The following is an 18,637-nucleotide window of genomic DNA, read 5'->3' as shown; positions in this document are numbered from 1 at the left end:
TAGTCGTCAGATTTGGTAGCTTCTCCAAATTACGAGTGCTTAGGTATTTCAATAATCATGTAGTTTGATACGATTTTATATTTTCAAGTTGTAGTCATTTTATTTCCCAAGTTTAAATCCAAGGTAAGTAGGTATTTTTAAATCAACAATATTTTGTGGATAAGTTTATTATTCTAGAAGCTTGGTCTCTCATGTTTGTCTCTTTTTGTAGTATGGTGTTGTGTCAATTATTATTAGAGCCAATGTTTAGTGGTTTTGTTCTATACTTTCTTTTTCAATTGGATTCACATTTCCATCCTCATGTTCACATACCTATGCAATCTAACAATGTGTCTAACATCACATCCCACCTCTTCACCATTCATAGTCGACCACATTACTAAACCCTTTCCACCACAATCTCCATCTTTCACCATTTTCAACTTCCAATTTCTATCTATAACTGGAGGCTCTTTCTCCCACAACATGGCCCTCAACCCTCGCCCTCACCCTCCTTTTTGCCATGTCTCATCACCTCACCATGTTGTTGTATAGTAGTTCCTTTGCTTTCCTCTTCAACGTCCAACACCACGACCGTTGACTCTAGTTTTCTTTTTATAAGTAAAATAGTATAGCACAAATCAAGAGTACAAGAATTGACCTTTTAGTAGCTACTTATGTCCGACATAGTGTCAGATCTTAGTATACTCCCAAAGATCGATATACATGAATTTGCACTCCTTAAAATTCTCACTGTCTAATTGTCTCCCACCAAAGAAACTACTATTTCTAGCCCTCCACATATAATGCATCATAGAAGACAAGGCAAGATGATAGGCCTTTGTCAACATCTTACTCTCAGGTAATACCTCCCAAAAACTCCCATCATCCGTTGATATGTGGGCATCTCTTATCACATGTGAAGCTAGTCTCTAATCCGCCTCCATAACTGTGCTATAGGGGGCATCCAAAGAATAGATGCTCCTGTCTCTGACATCTATCTACAGAATGTGCATTGTCGATCCTCCATGTACTCCTTTTTGTCTCTAATGGGAAGACACCTCTGTGCCAGTCTAGAGGGTAACTGCATAACTTGGCTATACATAGGTCTTCCACACTATCCAGACCTATGGCTTCTTAGCACTAGGATGCCTAAAGAAGTCATATGCTCGAACCATACCGTCCTTCCTAGCAAACCAATCTGCTAGCCTCTGTCCAACCTCCGGTGATTCAACAGCTGATAATATAAGATCACGTATTAGCAACACACGCTTCATTAGAAGGGAATCTATGTGGGCCGCTTTCCAGGTCCATTACATCAATCACCTAGTGTCTAGTATCTCTATCCGATGCCACATTTTTTCTTCCTCTTGTATCAGCTTACATCAATCGCCTCCCCTTGTTGTTGGCTGAGCTCCTCGATATTGGTGCCTAGTTTTGGAACATTTCTTCATCAATGCTTTTTCCGCCAACAAGCTCCCTATCTCAATGCTCTTAGCTCTAGGGCTATAACCCATTTGTCTATTGTATGGAGAACCACTTTTCCCATTGTTGGATCTCCAACTCTTCCGTTGAACTCAATCCAACTCTACTTCGATGATGTGTTACATTGCATTCTCTCTGGTCACTAATTTCGCCCTTTATCAGACACATTATGTTGGTACCACAAAAGATAGGCCGAGCATCATCTTCTAGATGCTTCCCTCTTATCTTTGTTCCTAGTTCGACACCATGCAATGAAGAACCAAATCCCAGATAAGGATCCAATTTAGCTAAAACAAAAAGGAGAAACAACAGCCAAGGAAAATAAATAAATAAAATATTGCAGAAAAATAGAGTGAGGAGAAATGTTGAGGGTCCCACCATTTAAGTGGGATCCCATTCATGGGTAGCACCTTTAGAAGAAGAATTTAACTATGTGCATGTCATCTTTAAAGAATCAAATTATTATCCTTAAAATCATGATTGAATAGACCTCAACATGACAATCTTAGTTTTGATGAACAGTGAGACTTTAATAGATTTATAGATTCGTTAGATGATATTGTAAATTATTTTGACCAACATAGCTTCACCTCAATAGACAAGCATGTTTTGTCAACAACAAACTCATAGAAACCATAAAGGAATTTTTGTAAAGAATTCAGGACCATCATGTAGGGGAGACTTGACGTAACGATAAAGTTGCTATCATATGACCTGGAAGTCACGAGTTTGGGTCATTGAAACGTCTTGCAATGCAAGGTAAGACTATATATAATAGACCCAATGTGGTCCAACCCTTCCCGCGATCCAGCATTGGCGGGATCTTCGTTCACCGGATTGCCTTTTGTTTAGAACCACCATTATATGATAACAACAAAATCTATAAGGTACAATTGCCTAATAAATTTGCACAACCAAAATCATCATCCTTAAGTGAGCCAAATTTAAAGACAACATCTCAAGATTCTAATTGAATTATAGTTAATGAACTTTAAGTCAAAATAAAAGAATTGGACTTAAAAAGTCTTTTATAACTCGAACCTAGGAAAGTGTACAGATAACATTTTAGAGGTGCTTTATAACAACAAGTGGATGAATCTCTTAATGATACAACTTAAGGAGAATCATCTAAAAACATTTTCGAAGAATCTCTAATAGTATGTTAGACACCCTTTAATAATATAATTTTAATAGAACCTTCTATTGACATAATCCCTTCATAAAACAGTCAACTTGATGTTGATCTAATGTTAGGTTCACAAATTATGTCTTATTCATGTTGTACAAAGAAACCAAAAGAAAAAATGAATAAAAAAAATATATTGAGCTAGTGAACTAGAAATACAAAACATCAATTTAAAAAGTTTGCAAATCAATAAAGAGTTTCATTTACATATTTTCTTTGATCTATCAATAGTAGGAATGAAATTGTATAGAGCAATGATTATTTTGAAGTACCTGCCCATATGGTAAATTTACATGCTGCATTCATGCATTTAAATTTTCTCATAGTTTCTACTTTTAAGTATGCATATCCATTATATCTAAGATTGTTTGTCATTTTTCTGAGGCAAATTAATTACAATGCTGATTTGTTTAATTTATTAATTTATTTAAGCATTAATTTAATTTTAAAATTGGAGGATATTGAAATTTATATGGAGAAATTTAAGCACCCACCTTTATATGCTATCTTTGTCACAACTTTTTTTTTGCAGCTTCATCCTCGAATTTATTACTTTCACATATTGTTTGTATTGTGAAGGCGTGAACATTGTTATCACCCTATGGTAAACAGAAATGTTTTTCTTATTTGTTGGAATGTGCGACCAAAAAGAAGGAAAACAAAGTCAAAGGTTTGAAGGAAAAATAAACATGAACTTATTTCTTACCCAATGGAAGTGACCATCCAAAGAAGAAATTGAAAAATACTTTATTATGTGAATGACAAGACTGAGACAATATTGTTATTTGTCTTTACACATTGAAACCTAATTGGAAATACCTACAACTTACCTAAAGTCAATCTACTCAGTTCAGGAAAATGATGTAAATTAGGAATTAAAATATCTTTTAAACTTTAAATTGTAATCCATTTTGCAAAATTTTCTGTTTTAGGTGTCAAAGGCTTGATAACCTTTTTATACAGTAATCAATCCTAATTAGAAGAAAGTTTTTAGGAATTTGGATAATTTTTCTAGTTTGGTAGGGGTTTATATTTCCTTCTTGTCAATTTATTCGTAAGTTGTCCAAGTCTTTTCAGGTAAGTGTGTATTTATTTGTTTAATTTTATTTTCTAATTTTGGTTGGTGCCTGGAAACAAACAACTTCCCATTATAATTTATATTTGAGTTAGTAATATTTTCTTTTGATAAAGTTGGTGTTTGGTGTTCACCTCTTTCGGAGCCTGGTGCTGTGTTACTATGCTTCTGTAAAAGCCCTTGGAGGTTGAAACTTATCACCATTTTTGTCAAATAGTCTATTAAATCATTATAGAATTTAGAATTTCAATCCAACCATTACCTTATTGCATCTTTTTGGCACATCTAGTTATTTCTGTTAACATAGTAACAATTGTAATTAGAACATAGAATATGTTTTAGATTTTCTTCACAATGTCATGACAACTAAAATGCAGTTGTTATCTGTTAGACATCCTTTTTCCTCAGTAATTCATGAGTGAAAATGTTTAGAATCTCCCTTATCAGCTTAACTGTCTGTGTAGTTTATCATCTTGTCCGGCCAGTTGTCTTGTCAATGTTCTGTTCTGATGCACCCTATCACCTGCAAATGATGTTTTCTTTTGGTGGTCATCAATGATCACCAATGATTAACTATGATCCCTAGACTAGAAAACTGGTATGTTGCAACTTGTTAGTTGTTACTGGTATGCCTGACATGCGTTGTATAGTTCCTAGAAAATTGCTTTGTTGTACATATATATATTATTTGTAGCTTCTCCTCAAATTAACTTATATTTCTTGTGGAATTTTGTATTCTTGAAGTGGTGGGACTGGAAGCAATGGTGGATTTGATGGCGAAGTGGGAACAATCACAGGGAAGAAATGTCCCAAGGGACTCTATGGCACATTCTGTACTGTATGTGCATTCAACGAGATATTTCGTTACCTTCTCTTTGCAATTTCAATTATTTGAGTTTAGAATGTCTATCAATTCTCAGCTTATCTGGTTTTATGCTGATTTATTTATTTTTTCTTCACTTTTTCTTTAGACTGTCAATTTGCTTTTTGTTTACTTTGCTACTTATCACATTGATATTTTAATTTGCATCCCTCAAGCAATTTCAGACTTTATTTGTTGGAGGAGCTCTGCAATGGCAGAGCTCTTTGGAAAAAAGATGAAAAGGAGGCTGTGTTATTCACAGGCTTATGTTCTATTTTTGCAATGAAAAAGGGAAAAATAATGAAGTTCAAAGTGATAGTAAAAGCTGGGATATACAAAATGCTTAGCTCGTCTTGTTCTCTAGCTTATAAAAGAAGAGTGCTTAAGCTGCAACTAATTGTCATGGTCAAAATGTTGAGCAAAACATTTGTGGGAATCTATCTAGGATAAAGGTATTCTTACATTGCCATTGTGCTACGAATTGATACAGATATTGCACTTTTAACATGGACACTAGAAGCCTTCTAGTGTATTTTGGATAGGCCTAATTATCAGACTACTTGTGAAATCTATCTAGTATAGAAGCCTTTTGAACTGTCATTGTCCTGTGTGGTTGCTTTAATATTTAAGTTTCTGCATTTCAGCACCTTGTTCTTTCAGATGGGGAGAAAGTGTAAAAATTTGAGGAAAGATGAAAGCTGAGTAGGATGAAATGAATATCTTATTTGTGTAGATTTAGCTATGAGAAGTACAGGGAAAAAGAAAACTAATCAAATAGATGATTTAGAAAGATTAAGGATTACACTCGATCCTTCCTATGTTCGAATCCAATGTTGGATGGTTGAGCTTGAAAAAAGTTGTATATGGCTTTAGGGAAAGGTAGGATAGGTAATTGTGCTTCAATTAATGAGATATGTAAGTTGGGATTACAAAAATGGAAGAGAAAAGCATTGTGTATTTGTGTTGCTGCTGCTTCAACTAATTGTCATGGTCAAAATGTTGAGCAATTAGATTGTCCTATTGGAATGATGGTTATGGTACAAATAATGCACTTAGAAGCCTTTTAATTTATCTAGTAGTATCCTCATCGACAAAACATTTGTGGGAATCTATCTAAGACAAATGTCTTCTTACATTGCCATTGTGCTACGAATTGATACAGATATTGCACTTTTAACATGCACACTAGAAGCCTTCTAGTGTATTTTAGATAGGCCTAAGTATCAGACTACTTGTGAAATCTATCTAGTATAGAGGCCTTTTGAACTGTCATTCCCCTGTGTGGTTGCTTTAATATTTATGTTTTTTGCATTGCAGCACCTTGTTCTTTCAGATGGGGAGAAAGTGTAAAAATTTGAGGAAAGATGAAAGCTGAGAGGATGAAATGAATATCTTATTTGTGTAGATTTAGCTATGAGAAGTACAGGAAAAAAGAAAAGTAATCAAATAGATGATTTAGAAAGATTAAGGATTACACTTGATCCTTCCTATGTTCGAATTCAATGTTGGATGGTTGAGCTTGAAAAAAGTTGTATATGGCTTTAGGGAAAGGTAGGATAGGTAATTGTGCTTCAATTAATGGGATATGTAAGTTGTGATTACAAAAAAGGAAGAGAAAAGCATTGTGTTGCTGCTGCTTCTGAACCCACCCGTTTCATAGCATTTAGTTGTCAGGAGTGTATCCAATTGCATTAAAAGCATAGCCCTTCAATTCCTTCAAAGATAGTGTTGTTATTTGATTCACTCAAGCAATCACTACTTTTGTCTCAATTTGATTATTTTCCATGTATACCAGTTCACATGTTTTCTTCTGTTATGTGGATGTATTTTCAGGAATGCCCTGTTGGCTCATACAAGGATATGGATGGATCTAACTCATCACTTTGTATTCCTTGCTCTTTAGATGTACTTCCGAGACGGGCAAGTTTTATATATGTCAGAGGTACTCCCTTTATATGAATTTTTATATATAGCACTCTGGCGGAGAAGATTTGATTTCTAATAGCAAAAGTGTTATGGATTGGCACTTTTACCATTGAATGTTAATAAACTGTTTCAGGAGGTGTTACACAATCATCCTGCCCATATAAATGTCTATCAGACAAGTTCAAGATGCCAAACTGTTACACCCCTCTTGAAGATTTGATGTATGCTTTTGGTGGTCCATGGCCTTTTGTTATTCTTCTCTCTACTTTTTTGGTTCTATTAGCACTTTTATTGAATATATTAAGAGTTAAGATGATTGGGCGGGATCATTCTTATTGCCCTACAAGCTCCATCCAACATGATTGTTCTGATTCTTTCCCCTATTTGCTCTCTCTTGCAGAGGTATCCCTATGCATCTGAAAAATTAATTTTGATGGATGTTAATGGCTTCATCTCTCTCTCTATCTTTTATTTGTTTCAATTTTTCACCTAAATGGTAACATGATATTTCTGTTATACTGATCTGAAATTCAGGTTCCAGGTACTAGTAGAGTTGAGGAAACTCAAAGCCATGTGCACAGAATGTACTTCATGGGTTCAAATACGTTTAGGGAACCATGGCATCTTTCTTATTCTCCACCTAATGCAATTATTGGAATTGTGTAAGAAAATTTTCTTCTATTTAGCAAAGACGAACAAGCTAATTGTGGGTTTGTCTATGCTTCTTGTTTTATGTCTTTACCAACTACATGCACCAAGCATGCAATATTCTTATCAGATCATCTGTAAGTTTTTTTTTTCTGGTACAGGCACTGATCCTACACTTGTTGGTTACACAAAAATTTTCCTAGAGTAACATCAAGTTATCGACCAATAACATAGGATTCAATATTTATTTATTCATGTGTTCTTACTGTAGTTTAAGACTTTAAGTTGCATCTTCAGATACATGGTAGACATGATGCTGCGACAAGAGCAAGGCCATATGCCTCAGATTTATCAGATCTTGTTGGTGCAAGATAATTCTATTTGTTTGATAGTGATCATATGGGGTTGCCTACCTCAATGAAGCCAGTGATCACGTGAAAGAGGAAAAATTATTTAAATATAAATTGTACTATTGATTGAATAATGTAAATAATGAGAGAAGCACTTTAGTAGACCTATTAACTCAACCTTATAAGACTCTTGAAAGTTAGATTAAGTTAGAAACAACAAAAGTTGACTTAAAAAAATAAATAGAATTGAAAACTAGATTATGATTTGGTTTTATTGGGTTGATTTATATAAAATAGTTATTGTCATGTATAATTCATGTTAAAAGACAATTTCAACACATTTGTATTAATTGTAATTTTTTTTGGGGGTTATGATAAACATTGCATATCTTATTGTATTTATTCTAGAAGGTCTGGATGATTTGGCAAATCTCAATTTATCCACTTGTTTGTCTGAGTATAATATGTTTGTTGGATGCTAGTCAGGCACTCTTCTCCTAAATATTTCTTTTGGCAAATATCCACAGGTATGAAGATGCTTTTAATAGGTTCATTGATGAGATCAATTCCGTTGCTGCATATGAATGGTGGGAAGGATCTGTACATAGCATACTTTTCGTTCTTGCATATCCTTGTGCTTGGTCTTGGAAGCAATGGCGGCGAAGAAAGAAAATTCATCGCCTTCAGGAATATGTAAAATCAGAATATGACCACTCATGCCTTCGTTCATGCAGATCACGAGCTCTTTACAAAGGGATGAAGGTTTGCCCTATTTTAGACATGAATTTCTTGAATTGATATGTAAAACAATTTGGCATTATGGGTTTGATTTTGGGGATTAAAAACAAAGCCATATCAGATAAGATACTGACTTCGTGGTTTTCCCAATAGTAGAATCAAACAAGTACCTAGATAGTATGAGACTGAAAATGCATTTGACAATGTGAAAATTGGCAACTTTGCTAATCAATCCTATTTAATACTTTGTTTAATTCTGAAAATGGGATGGAAAACTTGTTCCGTAATCCCATTTATTTTTTATCATTTAAAGTATATCTTTGAATTTTAAGATTATTGGAAGCAAATATGTTGTGCTGTGACAAATTTTTGAAATGTAGGGCAGTTGACTATTTTGAGTACTCAAGCACATTGATGATCAAATGACTAATAGTAATATGTTTGATTTACTTCAAATTAGACTATAAATTCATTAATTGTGCAATACTAGTTGACTGGAATACAGCTACTTGTTCAAGATGAGCTGACCTTTTCTATTGGCCACTAAGATAAAAGTAAAACTGAAGTCGAGCTCAATTAAAGTTGTATATTTGCCTGACTTTTGGTCGGGTTTGGACTTATTTTACCATGCTTCAGCTGTATTCAATCTAATATTTTTTGTAGAAACCAGATAAAGGATGAAATGATTGGCAATCAAGAAAGGAAAAGAGGAATTAAATTCTTAAGCAAAGACAAGTACATATATTTCTTGAGCTTTCTTACTCTGACAGCATAATCTTCTTCCTTTTATGTTTCTCTGCAAGCAAAAGAAGAGACCTTAAAACAGCAAATTGTCTTCCTACTCTGAAATTAATCATGATGTATTTACATAGTAAGCTAATGTTAATAATGGGGTTATTTGGAACATCACCTTTCTAGCACCGTAAAAATGTAGGTTGGTTCATCACCTGATTTGATGGTTGCCTACATTGATTTCTTTCTTGGTGGTGATGAAAAAAGACTTGATGTGGCTTCAACTATCCAGAAACGGTTCCCTATGTGCATAATCTTTGGTGGTGATGGTAGCTATATGTCTCCTTACTATCTCCATAATGATACACTATTGACCAATCTAGTTGGTCAGGTATGTACCTGTATTCACTTTCCAATTTGCATCAATCAAGCATTATTCTTTTTGTGACTGTAAATCTATTGTTTTTCTTGTTCCTAGTATGCATCAACAGCAGCTTGGAATAGACTTGTAGCTGGTTTGAATGCTCAATTGCGGACAGTAAGACGAGAATGCATTCGTTCTGAACTGCGTCCTGTTGTTGCTTGGTTGAACAGTCACACAAATGCGCAACTTGGGCATCATGGTCTGAGAGTTGAACTGGGTTGGTTTCAGGCTACTGCTTCTGGCTATTACCAACTTGGAATTTTGGTTGCTCTGCGTGAAGTTTTCTTCAATAGTGTGTGCCAGTCAGATATGATAAATACAAGCAGTCCAAGAGGCAGTAAAAACAAGTATGAGGAAGTTTAAACTATCTTCTTCAACAAGTTACAAAAGTCGGGTTGCTTTCTTACACATGAACTGTTTCTATGTACATTTCCCAGGAAAAATATGCATGTTTCAAGTAACTCTAAGCAATTGCAGCAAGGACAACTGAATCCTAGCCACACAATGTCAAAGGGGTTGACTGGAGGAGTAAATGGTGGGATAATTAATGAAGTAACGTTAAAATCATTGGATTATAGAAGGGACTATCTGTTCCCACTTTCTCTTTTACTAAAGAACACAAGGCCAGTGGGATTCCAGGTAATCACATTTGTTTTCTCAACTTGAGCATTTATATTCCAATTTTGTGATGCTTCTGTAAAAATGAAACTTGTTTTCTGTTTCAGGAAACGTTGCAGCTGCTAATCTGTATCATGCTCTTAGGAGATTTCACTGTTACTGTTCTTACACTTGTTCAATTCTATTGGATGTCTCTTGGGGCTTTTCTTGCTGTCTTGCTCATACTTCCCTTGTCTATGCTTTCCCCTTTTGCTGCTGGTCTCAATGCTTTATTTAGTCGAGGACCAAAAAGATCATCTCTTGCACGGGTTTATGCTCTGTGGAATGCCACGTCAATAGTTAATATTGTAAGTTCTGCATATGACCAAGCTGATTTTATCAAGAGCCCATGGGTAACTTATAAACATTGTATATATTCTAATGTTTGTGAACTAGGTTTATGCAATGTGCCAAATCAGGTTACATTTTAGTTGGCTTCACTTTTCTGTTGAACGTAAATATTCAAAAGTGAACATGTATTTCCATCTTTTTTCTATGAAATTTATCATATTCTAGACACTGGATTTGTCTACCAAGGAAGATTTGACACGAGATAGATAATGAGGGGAAGATAAATAAATGAAGGGGAGTAATCAACAAAGTTTCCTCTTGTTTACCTGGAGATAGGAAGATATAAATTCCTTTTTTTTTATTTATATTTCCCCTTGTATTCTTTTCTCTGATGCATTTCGCTTCCTATTCTCACACAATCTTTTCTCTTTCTTCTCCTCCAGCTAGCTCCTTCTGTATCTTTTTCTTCTTGTTTCATACAACGTTTCTAGTTTCTAGTTTTCTTTTCTCCTCATCCCAATCACATTGAAGAGGAAGAGTGGGAAGAAGAGCGTTGGTAGAAATGAATAGAGAAAAGTGAGTTGGTTTGGAGGGGAACACAAAGGAGGGCATGGGTAAAATGGAAAAATATTGAATAGATTTTTGCCTTTTTTATTCCAATATCTGATAAGACGAATTTGGAAAGAATATGATCCAATTTGATTCTCTTCTCCAGTAAATCACATTTTTAATTGATCATCCTATCTTTCAATCTTGATCTTTTTTCTCTTCCCAAGTAAACAGGTAATTTTTGCAATTTTAATATTTAAATTTCAATTCAAATTTGACTAATTGTAATATCATTATAAAACTTGTACCTTTGACTATGTGTCCATCAAATTTTGCATTATCGGAGTTGAATCAGTGCAACTAAAAAGGTCCTTTGTTGTATACTTCATATGATTTTCATCTTTTTCCTTTTTATACAGATGGTGGCATTTCTCTGTGGAATTATATATTGTGGTTTGCCTCTCTCAGAATTTGGTAAAGATCTTGACACGTCAAAGTTAAGGTGTGCTATGTTTTAATTCTCTTCATTTTTGTTAACTGTCTTGGAACATTGTGCAGAAACTATTGTTTTACTTTCCGCATTTAATATTATTAGTTTCTGCTTTCCTTAAGAAAGAATTTTGTCTGTAATATCTAAAGAACTAATCATGGAATTGGATGAATTTCGTTGCTCAATAGGGAGGACAATGAATGGTGGCTTCTTCTGATGATCCTCTTCCTGGTCAAGTCATTGAATGCCTTCCTAGTAAATTGGCACATAGCAAATCTAGAAATCCAAGACCTCTCGTTGTTTAGCCCAGATCCAGAGAAATTCTGGACAATGTGATTAAGATGCATCTCAAATAAGAAAAAAAAAAAAGAAGTGTGGCAATCTACACAGCAGATTGATCTCCATCATAGCGGATAAGCTGATAACTCTTAACTGACTATCTCATATGTATATGCCTTGTAAATTCCCATATATCCTCTTTTTTTTTCGTGGTTTACATCAGCAGAGAGTGATGGCACAAATTGGTATTTGGGATTTTGTGTTGCTTCTCTCCATTTTTAGGGAGCATGGTGATCTTCCCGGTCTGCATGTTGTCGTGAGTTAAAATTGAGTTTTTTAATGTAGAGTTTCCTGACGTTTTGATAAAAGCTATTTATTGATTGCTTATAGTGAATTTGCTCGATTCTGATAACTCAATTATTTAGTTAGACTTGGCATAACTTGAGTGCCCTGAATAGAGTTTCCATATGGCTAAACTGTGTGAGCATGCTCAAATGCATCATTGAGTAACATACGCTTGTCTGATGTTCTACATGAGAGAGGAATACGGTTGCAGCTCAAACAAATATTTGCACTGAATGCTGGGGAAAAAGATAAAATTTTGAACGAAAGGTATCCTCACGCGAGGTTCCTGCAAGGCCCCTTCATTTTGCTTGGCCTTTGTGTAAATCGCCTGAAATTCCGGCTTACAGTTGCCTAAATTTGGCTGCTTTAGTTTCGGCTGCTAGCTCCTTGGGATTAAATCCAACGTTGGATGTTACCAAGGGGTTTGCGATTTGCACTCATTGACCACACATTCTCTCCATTCCTTCCATTGGACCACCACCCTTCAAAGCTACTGGTAATTTGACGCCTCTGGGCTACGGTGCAGTCGTCATTAGCTATGACGTATTAGATTTTTCTTTCCGATGGAACATACAACCATGGGTTGTTCGACTTTTTTGTCACTTGTTGAGTACTTTCGGTAGGAAATTTTTATAGGACTGCATTGGTTGTCTCAGATTCAATGTTGTGTTGCCTATGGTTTATCATGTAGACCTAGAGCAATATGCTATAATTCCATGTTAATCAAGTCGCCTTCTAGCATTTAATGTTGATAGTTTACGCACTGTCGCCTAGTGTCTATGTATTCTTTAAACACAAAAGAGCTAAGTCTTCTCGAGTGGGATACGTAATCTTATTCGGCCCAAGGAGAAGGAATACGCAGTCTAGACCACGTCATACACGGTAACATGGACAGTCATATGGTTATCTCATCACGGATAAAGTCATGAAACGCCGATGCCTCCATTGACCTGGCCTGGAGATGGCTATGGTGCCATGGAATCCCCACGGAATTGAGAAGCCTTGACCTCCGAGTCATTATTTGTCTAGAAACACCATTTTTCCACACGTTTAAGTGCACGAAACTCCGTTGATGCATATCAACGGCAATTTTCCATACGCATGACGTTCAGCTACATGCATTTATTTTGCTACAATTGCCATCGGCAAACACTTGCGCACCCTGAGTGACCGGTGAAAACGGCACTAATTTCCGATGAGCACAACAATAGACAAACTTGAGATAAGCACAAGAATAGCAGTAATATAGGAAGTGTATTTTACATGTACTACTCAGTGACCGTAAAAATCTCATTTACTTTCCGGTTCTTCTGTAACAGTTCTCTGAAGAAGTAGAAGAATTAAATGAAGGGAGCAACTCCAGCGCTCAACCATCACTGCCTTCACTTCCATCGACCCCGCAGCACTTAAAATGAGCTGCAGTGCGTAAGCAAGCAGCCAAGCAGGTATTAATGAAAGCATTTATGCCTTCACAAGCACTGCAGTCGTGTTTATATTCAATCTTTTTTCTTTAAATTCCCTCGTCCTTTTACTTTTTCTTGATCATTGAACACAAACACGCACAAAGAATGCGTGTAATTGAATGAATTCCCTGGCTTTCAGGAGCCAGATAAAATGTATATAAAAATTGTACACATCCCCAATACATTTCCGACGTCACTTGTGTTCTCTGTCATGCCGAGTCTGGTTCAGCCAGGGTCGGGCAGTCTTTTTCGAAAGAAAGATCATCGTGGGGCATTCCTGTAAGATCAAGGGTTTATTCGAAAGAAACATTCGGGGCGGCAGGCGAGAGCAGGGGTAGCCTACGGAATGACGTTTATGCCCCTATTAGCCACTGGTAGAAGCCGTAATAACCGCCCTCCTCCGCCTCGCGCCGCGCGCTGCCTTCCAGGTCAAAAGAATTCCGGCCGCCGACGCCGTCACCGTCGCACCGGTAGCTCCACCGCCCGGAGAAGATGCGGGAGGAAAAGGACGAAGAGGCTGATGAGGCCAGACGATCCACATAGTCCTTCAGCCACCCCTCGGCCCCCGCTCGTCCTTCTCCGCCCCCAGCTGCAGCTGCCACAGCTTCCCCTGGCTCTGCTGCCGCCTCCGTGGATCCGGATTCTTCGCGCCGTTTCTTCACCTTCTCCACACTCCGCGTGATCCGGGAAACCACTGCCTCCAACTCCTCCTCCACCGTGTACTCGAACGAAGATCCTATCGAGTACGTCCTCTGGTGCGACTGCGTCGGCAGTGGCGCTGGTGGAGGAGGCATTGGAGGATACTCTGCCGAGAGGGTCCTTCGGTGACTGACGTTGCCGATCTCTATCCGGAGGCTTCCGGACCTCGAGGCGCTCCGGTCGCGAGTGATAGGCGGCGCCGTCGGCAGGGTTAGGGGAGGAGCCGGGAAGGCAATGGAGGAGCGGCAAAGCGGGCATGAAGGGGTGGTTTGAAGCCAAGGGACGACGCAGGAGGAGTGGAAGGCGTGGCGGCAGGCCGGGAGGAGGCGGAGCTCGTCGTCGGGGCGGAAAGGGCAAAGGCAGACGGCGCAATCGGGCGTCGATTTGGGCAGGGAGGCCAGGGCGGAAGCGAGAGTGAATACCGGAAGCGTATCGATGAGTTCCACCGCGTTCGCCTGGTCGTCTGATTCGGCCGCGCCGGTGGTGGCGGTGGAGGAGGAAGAGTGCGAATCGACCACAGCCGCAGCCAGGGGAAGGGCCGCGACCAAGGAGTTGGAGCGGCGTCGGGAGGAGAGAAATCGGAATAGGAGTTGGATGGAAAAGGAGATGACGGCGACTGCGGCGATGATGGCGGCGATGATGAAGAGGCTCGGTAATAGGGAGGGTGAGGGAGAGGAGGCCATGTAAGTGGAGGTGGAGAGAGAGAGCGAAAAGAGCGCTCTCTCTTGTATTCGTTGGCTTCTTCTTTATCTAATTCATACTGACGCCCCCTTCCTCACATATGATATATATAATTCACAAATGTATTTGTATTATCTTACTTACTATTTAATTAAATTATAAAATATAAAATTGAATTATGTTAATACCCTTAATATTAATATATTCATAACTCACATACTTATTGAAATTTTTATTGACCCTAAATGAATTTAATAAATATAAATTATAAATTTAAATATTCATTAAAATTAAATTATATATTTTAAAAAAATTATAATATTTTTATTAAAATTTATAATTTTATTCTAATAAATGAATTTAATATATTTGTTTAAAATAGAGTGTAAAATTTATAAATATAATATCAAAATTATTATTTTTTTATTTAAAAGTTGATTCATGAGCTTACTAACGAACATGTTCACAAGCTAACGAGCCAAGTACTATGAAGCTTGAGTTTGATTTATTTATCTTAACGAGCCTCATTAAACGACTCAAATGAGTTTTTATCGAATCGAACTTCGAATAACTCACGAGCGATTTGGTTCATTTACACCTCTATTAATATCTAATATAAAAAGCTAAATTAATTTTTTATTAGAGAGAGACAGTAGCTTGATGCTGAGATTCTTGAGCGAAATTTGAGTCACTAATTTACATGTATTCATATATTATATTATAAGTGCAATGCATGTACACGATCATGCACGATGGCTAGTTGTTGTTGTTGTTGTTGTTATTATTATTATTATTATTATTATTATTATTATTCAAGATTTTTATAAATGTATTTGTATAAAGTTTTAATTGTGCTCCTAGGGTAGATCTGTTATCTTAACAGCCCTCTTAATATCGGGCTCATGACTATAGAGGGAGGTAAATATAGGTACACATATGTTAGTCGCATGATGGAATAAATCTCAGATCGTTAGTTCATGAAAATCATTCCTTTACTATTATGCCAAAGATGTCATGTGTCTACTATTTGTATTACACCCTTGGGGCATTTAATCGTGCTCCTAGATAGGGATAATGATAGTCTGCACACACATAGTAGGCACTTAGCATGGGCGCCCTCACAGGGATTTGAGGTGTCTCGATTAATTTTTTTTATTTATTTTTTTTAAGCTCCCAGTTGTGCTAATAAAATTTATCTTTATCATTTAGAAGTTGAGTTATAACAGTAAGTAAAAAATTAAAATAGAAAAAAAAAATTAAGTGTACACAAAATGTGCGAGATAATAAAACTATATATATATGTTCCTGTCGGGAAGTTGAGAAGACGAACCTGTCGGTGTGTCATGTTTGGAAGGTTGACCGCATCCCCATGACCCGGTGGTGGGTTGTCTTCGGTATTGACCAAGTCATCCGAAGTCCCTTGGTCAACGATACCTATAGCCTGTGACCAGGTTGCCCCGGTCTTTGGTACCCCGATGCTCGAAGTGGGTCCCACGAATATATAAGTAAGTAGCCGCATAAATAGAGCAATAAAATGAGTGACGAGTACGAATAAGGAGTACAATAACGTACCCTGGCCCCGAGGAGGCGCCCTCGGATGGATGAGTAAGCTGATCACGGTGCTGATCGAGCACGACTCTGTAATTTGTATATGATGCCAAGCTCCATGCCTACCCAGACAACCAAAGGGAGGTGCCCCTTGTTCAACTCTAGTCATGAGTCAACGAGAAAGCATGAGCATAAAGTGGAAATGGTCAGTGAATGACATCAAATTTTAATGATGCATGAATTGATTCCAAAAATGTTGGATTGCTGTGAAACTGGAACTTCTCTTGAATACGAAGATGGATGTCAGTGGTCAGCAATGAGAAAGTGCGACTTTCCTAAGGAGGTAGACAGCCATAGAAGTAAAGAATAAAACACAAAAGACTATGAATCAACTTGGCCTAGGGTTTGCGGCGTAGTGTCCACAGCCGATCTCGATCCGTCACTCTCATCAATCTCATATCTTCCACGCAAGGCCAATCCACAAAGGGGAGCAGGAGCTTGTGATCGGTCTATTCGGCGGCGGCGTCGCGAGGAGGAGAAGAAGTCCGACAGCGGAGTTGCGAGGGGGGGAAGTCCCACAGCAGAGTCGCGAGGAGGAGAAGGGAAACGGCGGCAGCCGGCGGCCGGTGTCGGCGCTGGCGAGGAGGGAGGAAGAAGAAGTGCGATGGCGGCGGGCCAAAAAACACGAACCAACCCCCCTTCTCATTCGTGAACAGCCAAAACCCTTAATGTGTCCAAAGACCCAGATGCCCCCTTCCTTCTCCCTAACTCCTCCTATGCCCTGAGCTGCATCCGGATCACAAGCCTCCCCTTTAAGTCTAGTTGAAGGAGGCGCAAGTCCGACTGACTGGACAATCTATCGCAAAGGGCTGAACCGCTCTCGATATCAAAGTCAAACCGCTGAGCTCATCGTATAATGGTACGCGAGCGATTGCTGTCAAAATGATGTCGCCCGAAAGAGGGTGGCGATGCTGAGCGAACCGAGCGACATGCGGAGTAGCGAGCGGACCGAGCGGACCGAGCGGACGAGCGGACGAGCGATGCCGAGCGCGCGACCGCGAAGAGGTCGATCAGGCGGTCGGAAGGATGTCGATCGGGTGAATAGATACTAGGCGGATGATGCCGAACGTGCGATCGCGAAGACACCGACCGGACGATCGGAAGAATGTCAATCGGGTGAATAGATGTCAGACGAATGATGCCGAGCGGACGCATCACCCGTGAACTGAATGGAAGCGTATCCCGGGAAATGCAGGCGCACAAACACGAAAGTCTTTAGCTGAGCGGGCATAGAGCCCGTGAGATATCTTGGTCCGAAACCAGTGGACCTACTCTCGCCCGCGATAATTAAAGATGCTTGACCCCGAACGGGTGAGATAAGAAATCTGATAAGCTGACCCGAGCCTAGTGATGACCACTCGACTCTGAACGGGGGAGATACAATATTTGAAGCTGGTCCGAGATCAGTGATGATCATTAGACCCCGAACGGGGGAGATACAGTATCCGAAGCTGGTCCGAGACCAGTGACGATCACTCGACCCCGAACGGGGGAGATAGAATATATCTGATTAGTTGGTCCGAGACCAGTGAAGGCTGTTCAACCCTGAATGGGGGAGATAGAATATATCTGATAAGCTGGCCCGCGACCCGTAAAGACACTCGACCCCGAATGGGGGAGATGGATGCTCTGATAAGCTCGACCCCGAACGAGGGAAAAAGAATATCTGAAGCTGGTCCGAGACTAGTGAACAACGCTCGACCCTGAACGGGGGAGATACATGCTCTGATAAGCTCGACCCCGAACGGGGGAGATAGAATATCCGACGGACTGGTCCACTAAGGCGGGGGTTTAACGTCGCCGCTCGACGATCTTCAAGCCTAGAATTGATAGTCGCCGGTTTGACTCTAGAGTTTAACGTTGCCGCTCGACGGTCTTCAAGTCAGAGTTTTTATAGTCGTTTGTTCAACTTTAAAGTTTAACGTCGCCGTTCGACGGTCTTCAAGCCAGGGTTTTTATAGTCACCGGTTCGACTCTAGAGTTTAACGTCGTCGCTCGACGGTCTTCAAGCCAGAGTTTTTATAGTTATCGGTTTGACTCTAGAGTTTAACGTCGCCGCTCGACGGTCTTTAAGCCTGGCTTTATATAGTCGCCGGTTCGACTCTAGAGTTTAACGTCGTATAACTCAAACCCGGCCAATCAGCGCAGGAGTCCCTGACAGAGCTTGGGG

General features: G+C 38.8%; 2 protein-coding genes across 2 annotated transcripts in view; one reads left to right on the top strand and one right to left on the bottom strand.

The window, feature by feature from the left end:
- Positions 1–12,065, top strand: part of LOC121996676 — a 47,951-nt gene extending 35,886 nt beyond the window's left edge. The window contains exons 14-24 of the mRNA XM_042550717.1: positions 4,470–4,563; positions 6,421–6,529; positions 6,647–6,915; positions 7,048–7,175; positions 8,039–8,273; positions 9,184–9,372; positions 9,460–9,752; positions 9,843–10,044; positions 10,131–10,370; positions 11,322–11,404; positions 11,581–12,065. Coding sequence (XP_042406651.1) covers positions 4,470–4,563; positions 6,421–6,529; positions 6,647–6,915; positions 7,048–7,175; positions 8,039–8,273; positions 9,184–9,372; positions 9,460–9,752; positions 9,843–10,044; positions 10,131–10,370; positions 11,322–11,404; positions 11,581–11,728 — 1,990 coding nt within the window. The 3' untranslated portion in view covers positions 11,729–12,065. The remainder of the gene's footprint in view (positions 1–4,469; positions 4,564–6,420; positions 6,530–6,646; positions 6,916–7,047; positions 7,176–8,038; positions 8,274–9,183; positions 9,373–9,459; positions 9,753–9,842; positions 10,045–10,130; positions 10,371–11,321; positions 11,405–11,580) is intronic.
- Positions 12,066–13,759: 1,694 nt separating this feature from the next.
- LOC121994105 (E3 ubiquitin-protein ligase ATL4-like) lies at positions 13,760–14,944 on the bottom strand. Its single transcript, XM_042548262.1, has one exon. The coding sequence runs from the start codon at positions 14,859–14,861 to the stop codon at positions 13,833–13,835; it is 1,029 nt and encodes a 342-aa protein (XP_042404196.1). The 5' UTR covers positions 14,862–14,944; the 3' UTR covers positions 13,760–13,832.
- Positions 14,945–18,637: the final 3,693 nt, after the last annotated feature.

This window comes from Zingiber officinale, chromosome 6A (genome assembly GCF_018446385.1).
Source record: "Zingiber officinale cultivar Zhangliang chromosome 6A, Zo_v1.1, whole genome shotgun sequence".
Classification (NCBI taxonomy): Eukaryota; Viridiplantae; Streptophyta; class Magnoliopsida; order Zingiberales; family Zingiberaceae; genus Zingiber; species Zingiber officinale.
This window is presented reverse-complemented; position numbering and strand designations above follow the sequence as displayed.

Excerpts from the sequence above, each read along its gene's own strand:
- LOC121994105 (XM_042548262.1), bottom strand. The coding sequence starts at position 14,861 with ATGGCCTCCTCTCCCTCACCCTCCCTATTACCGAGCCTCTTCATCATC.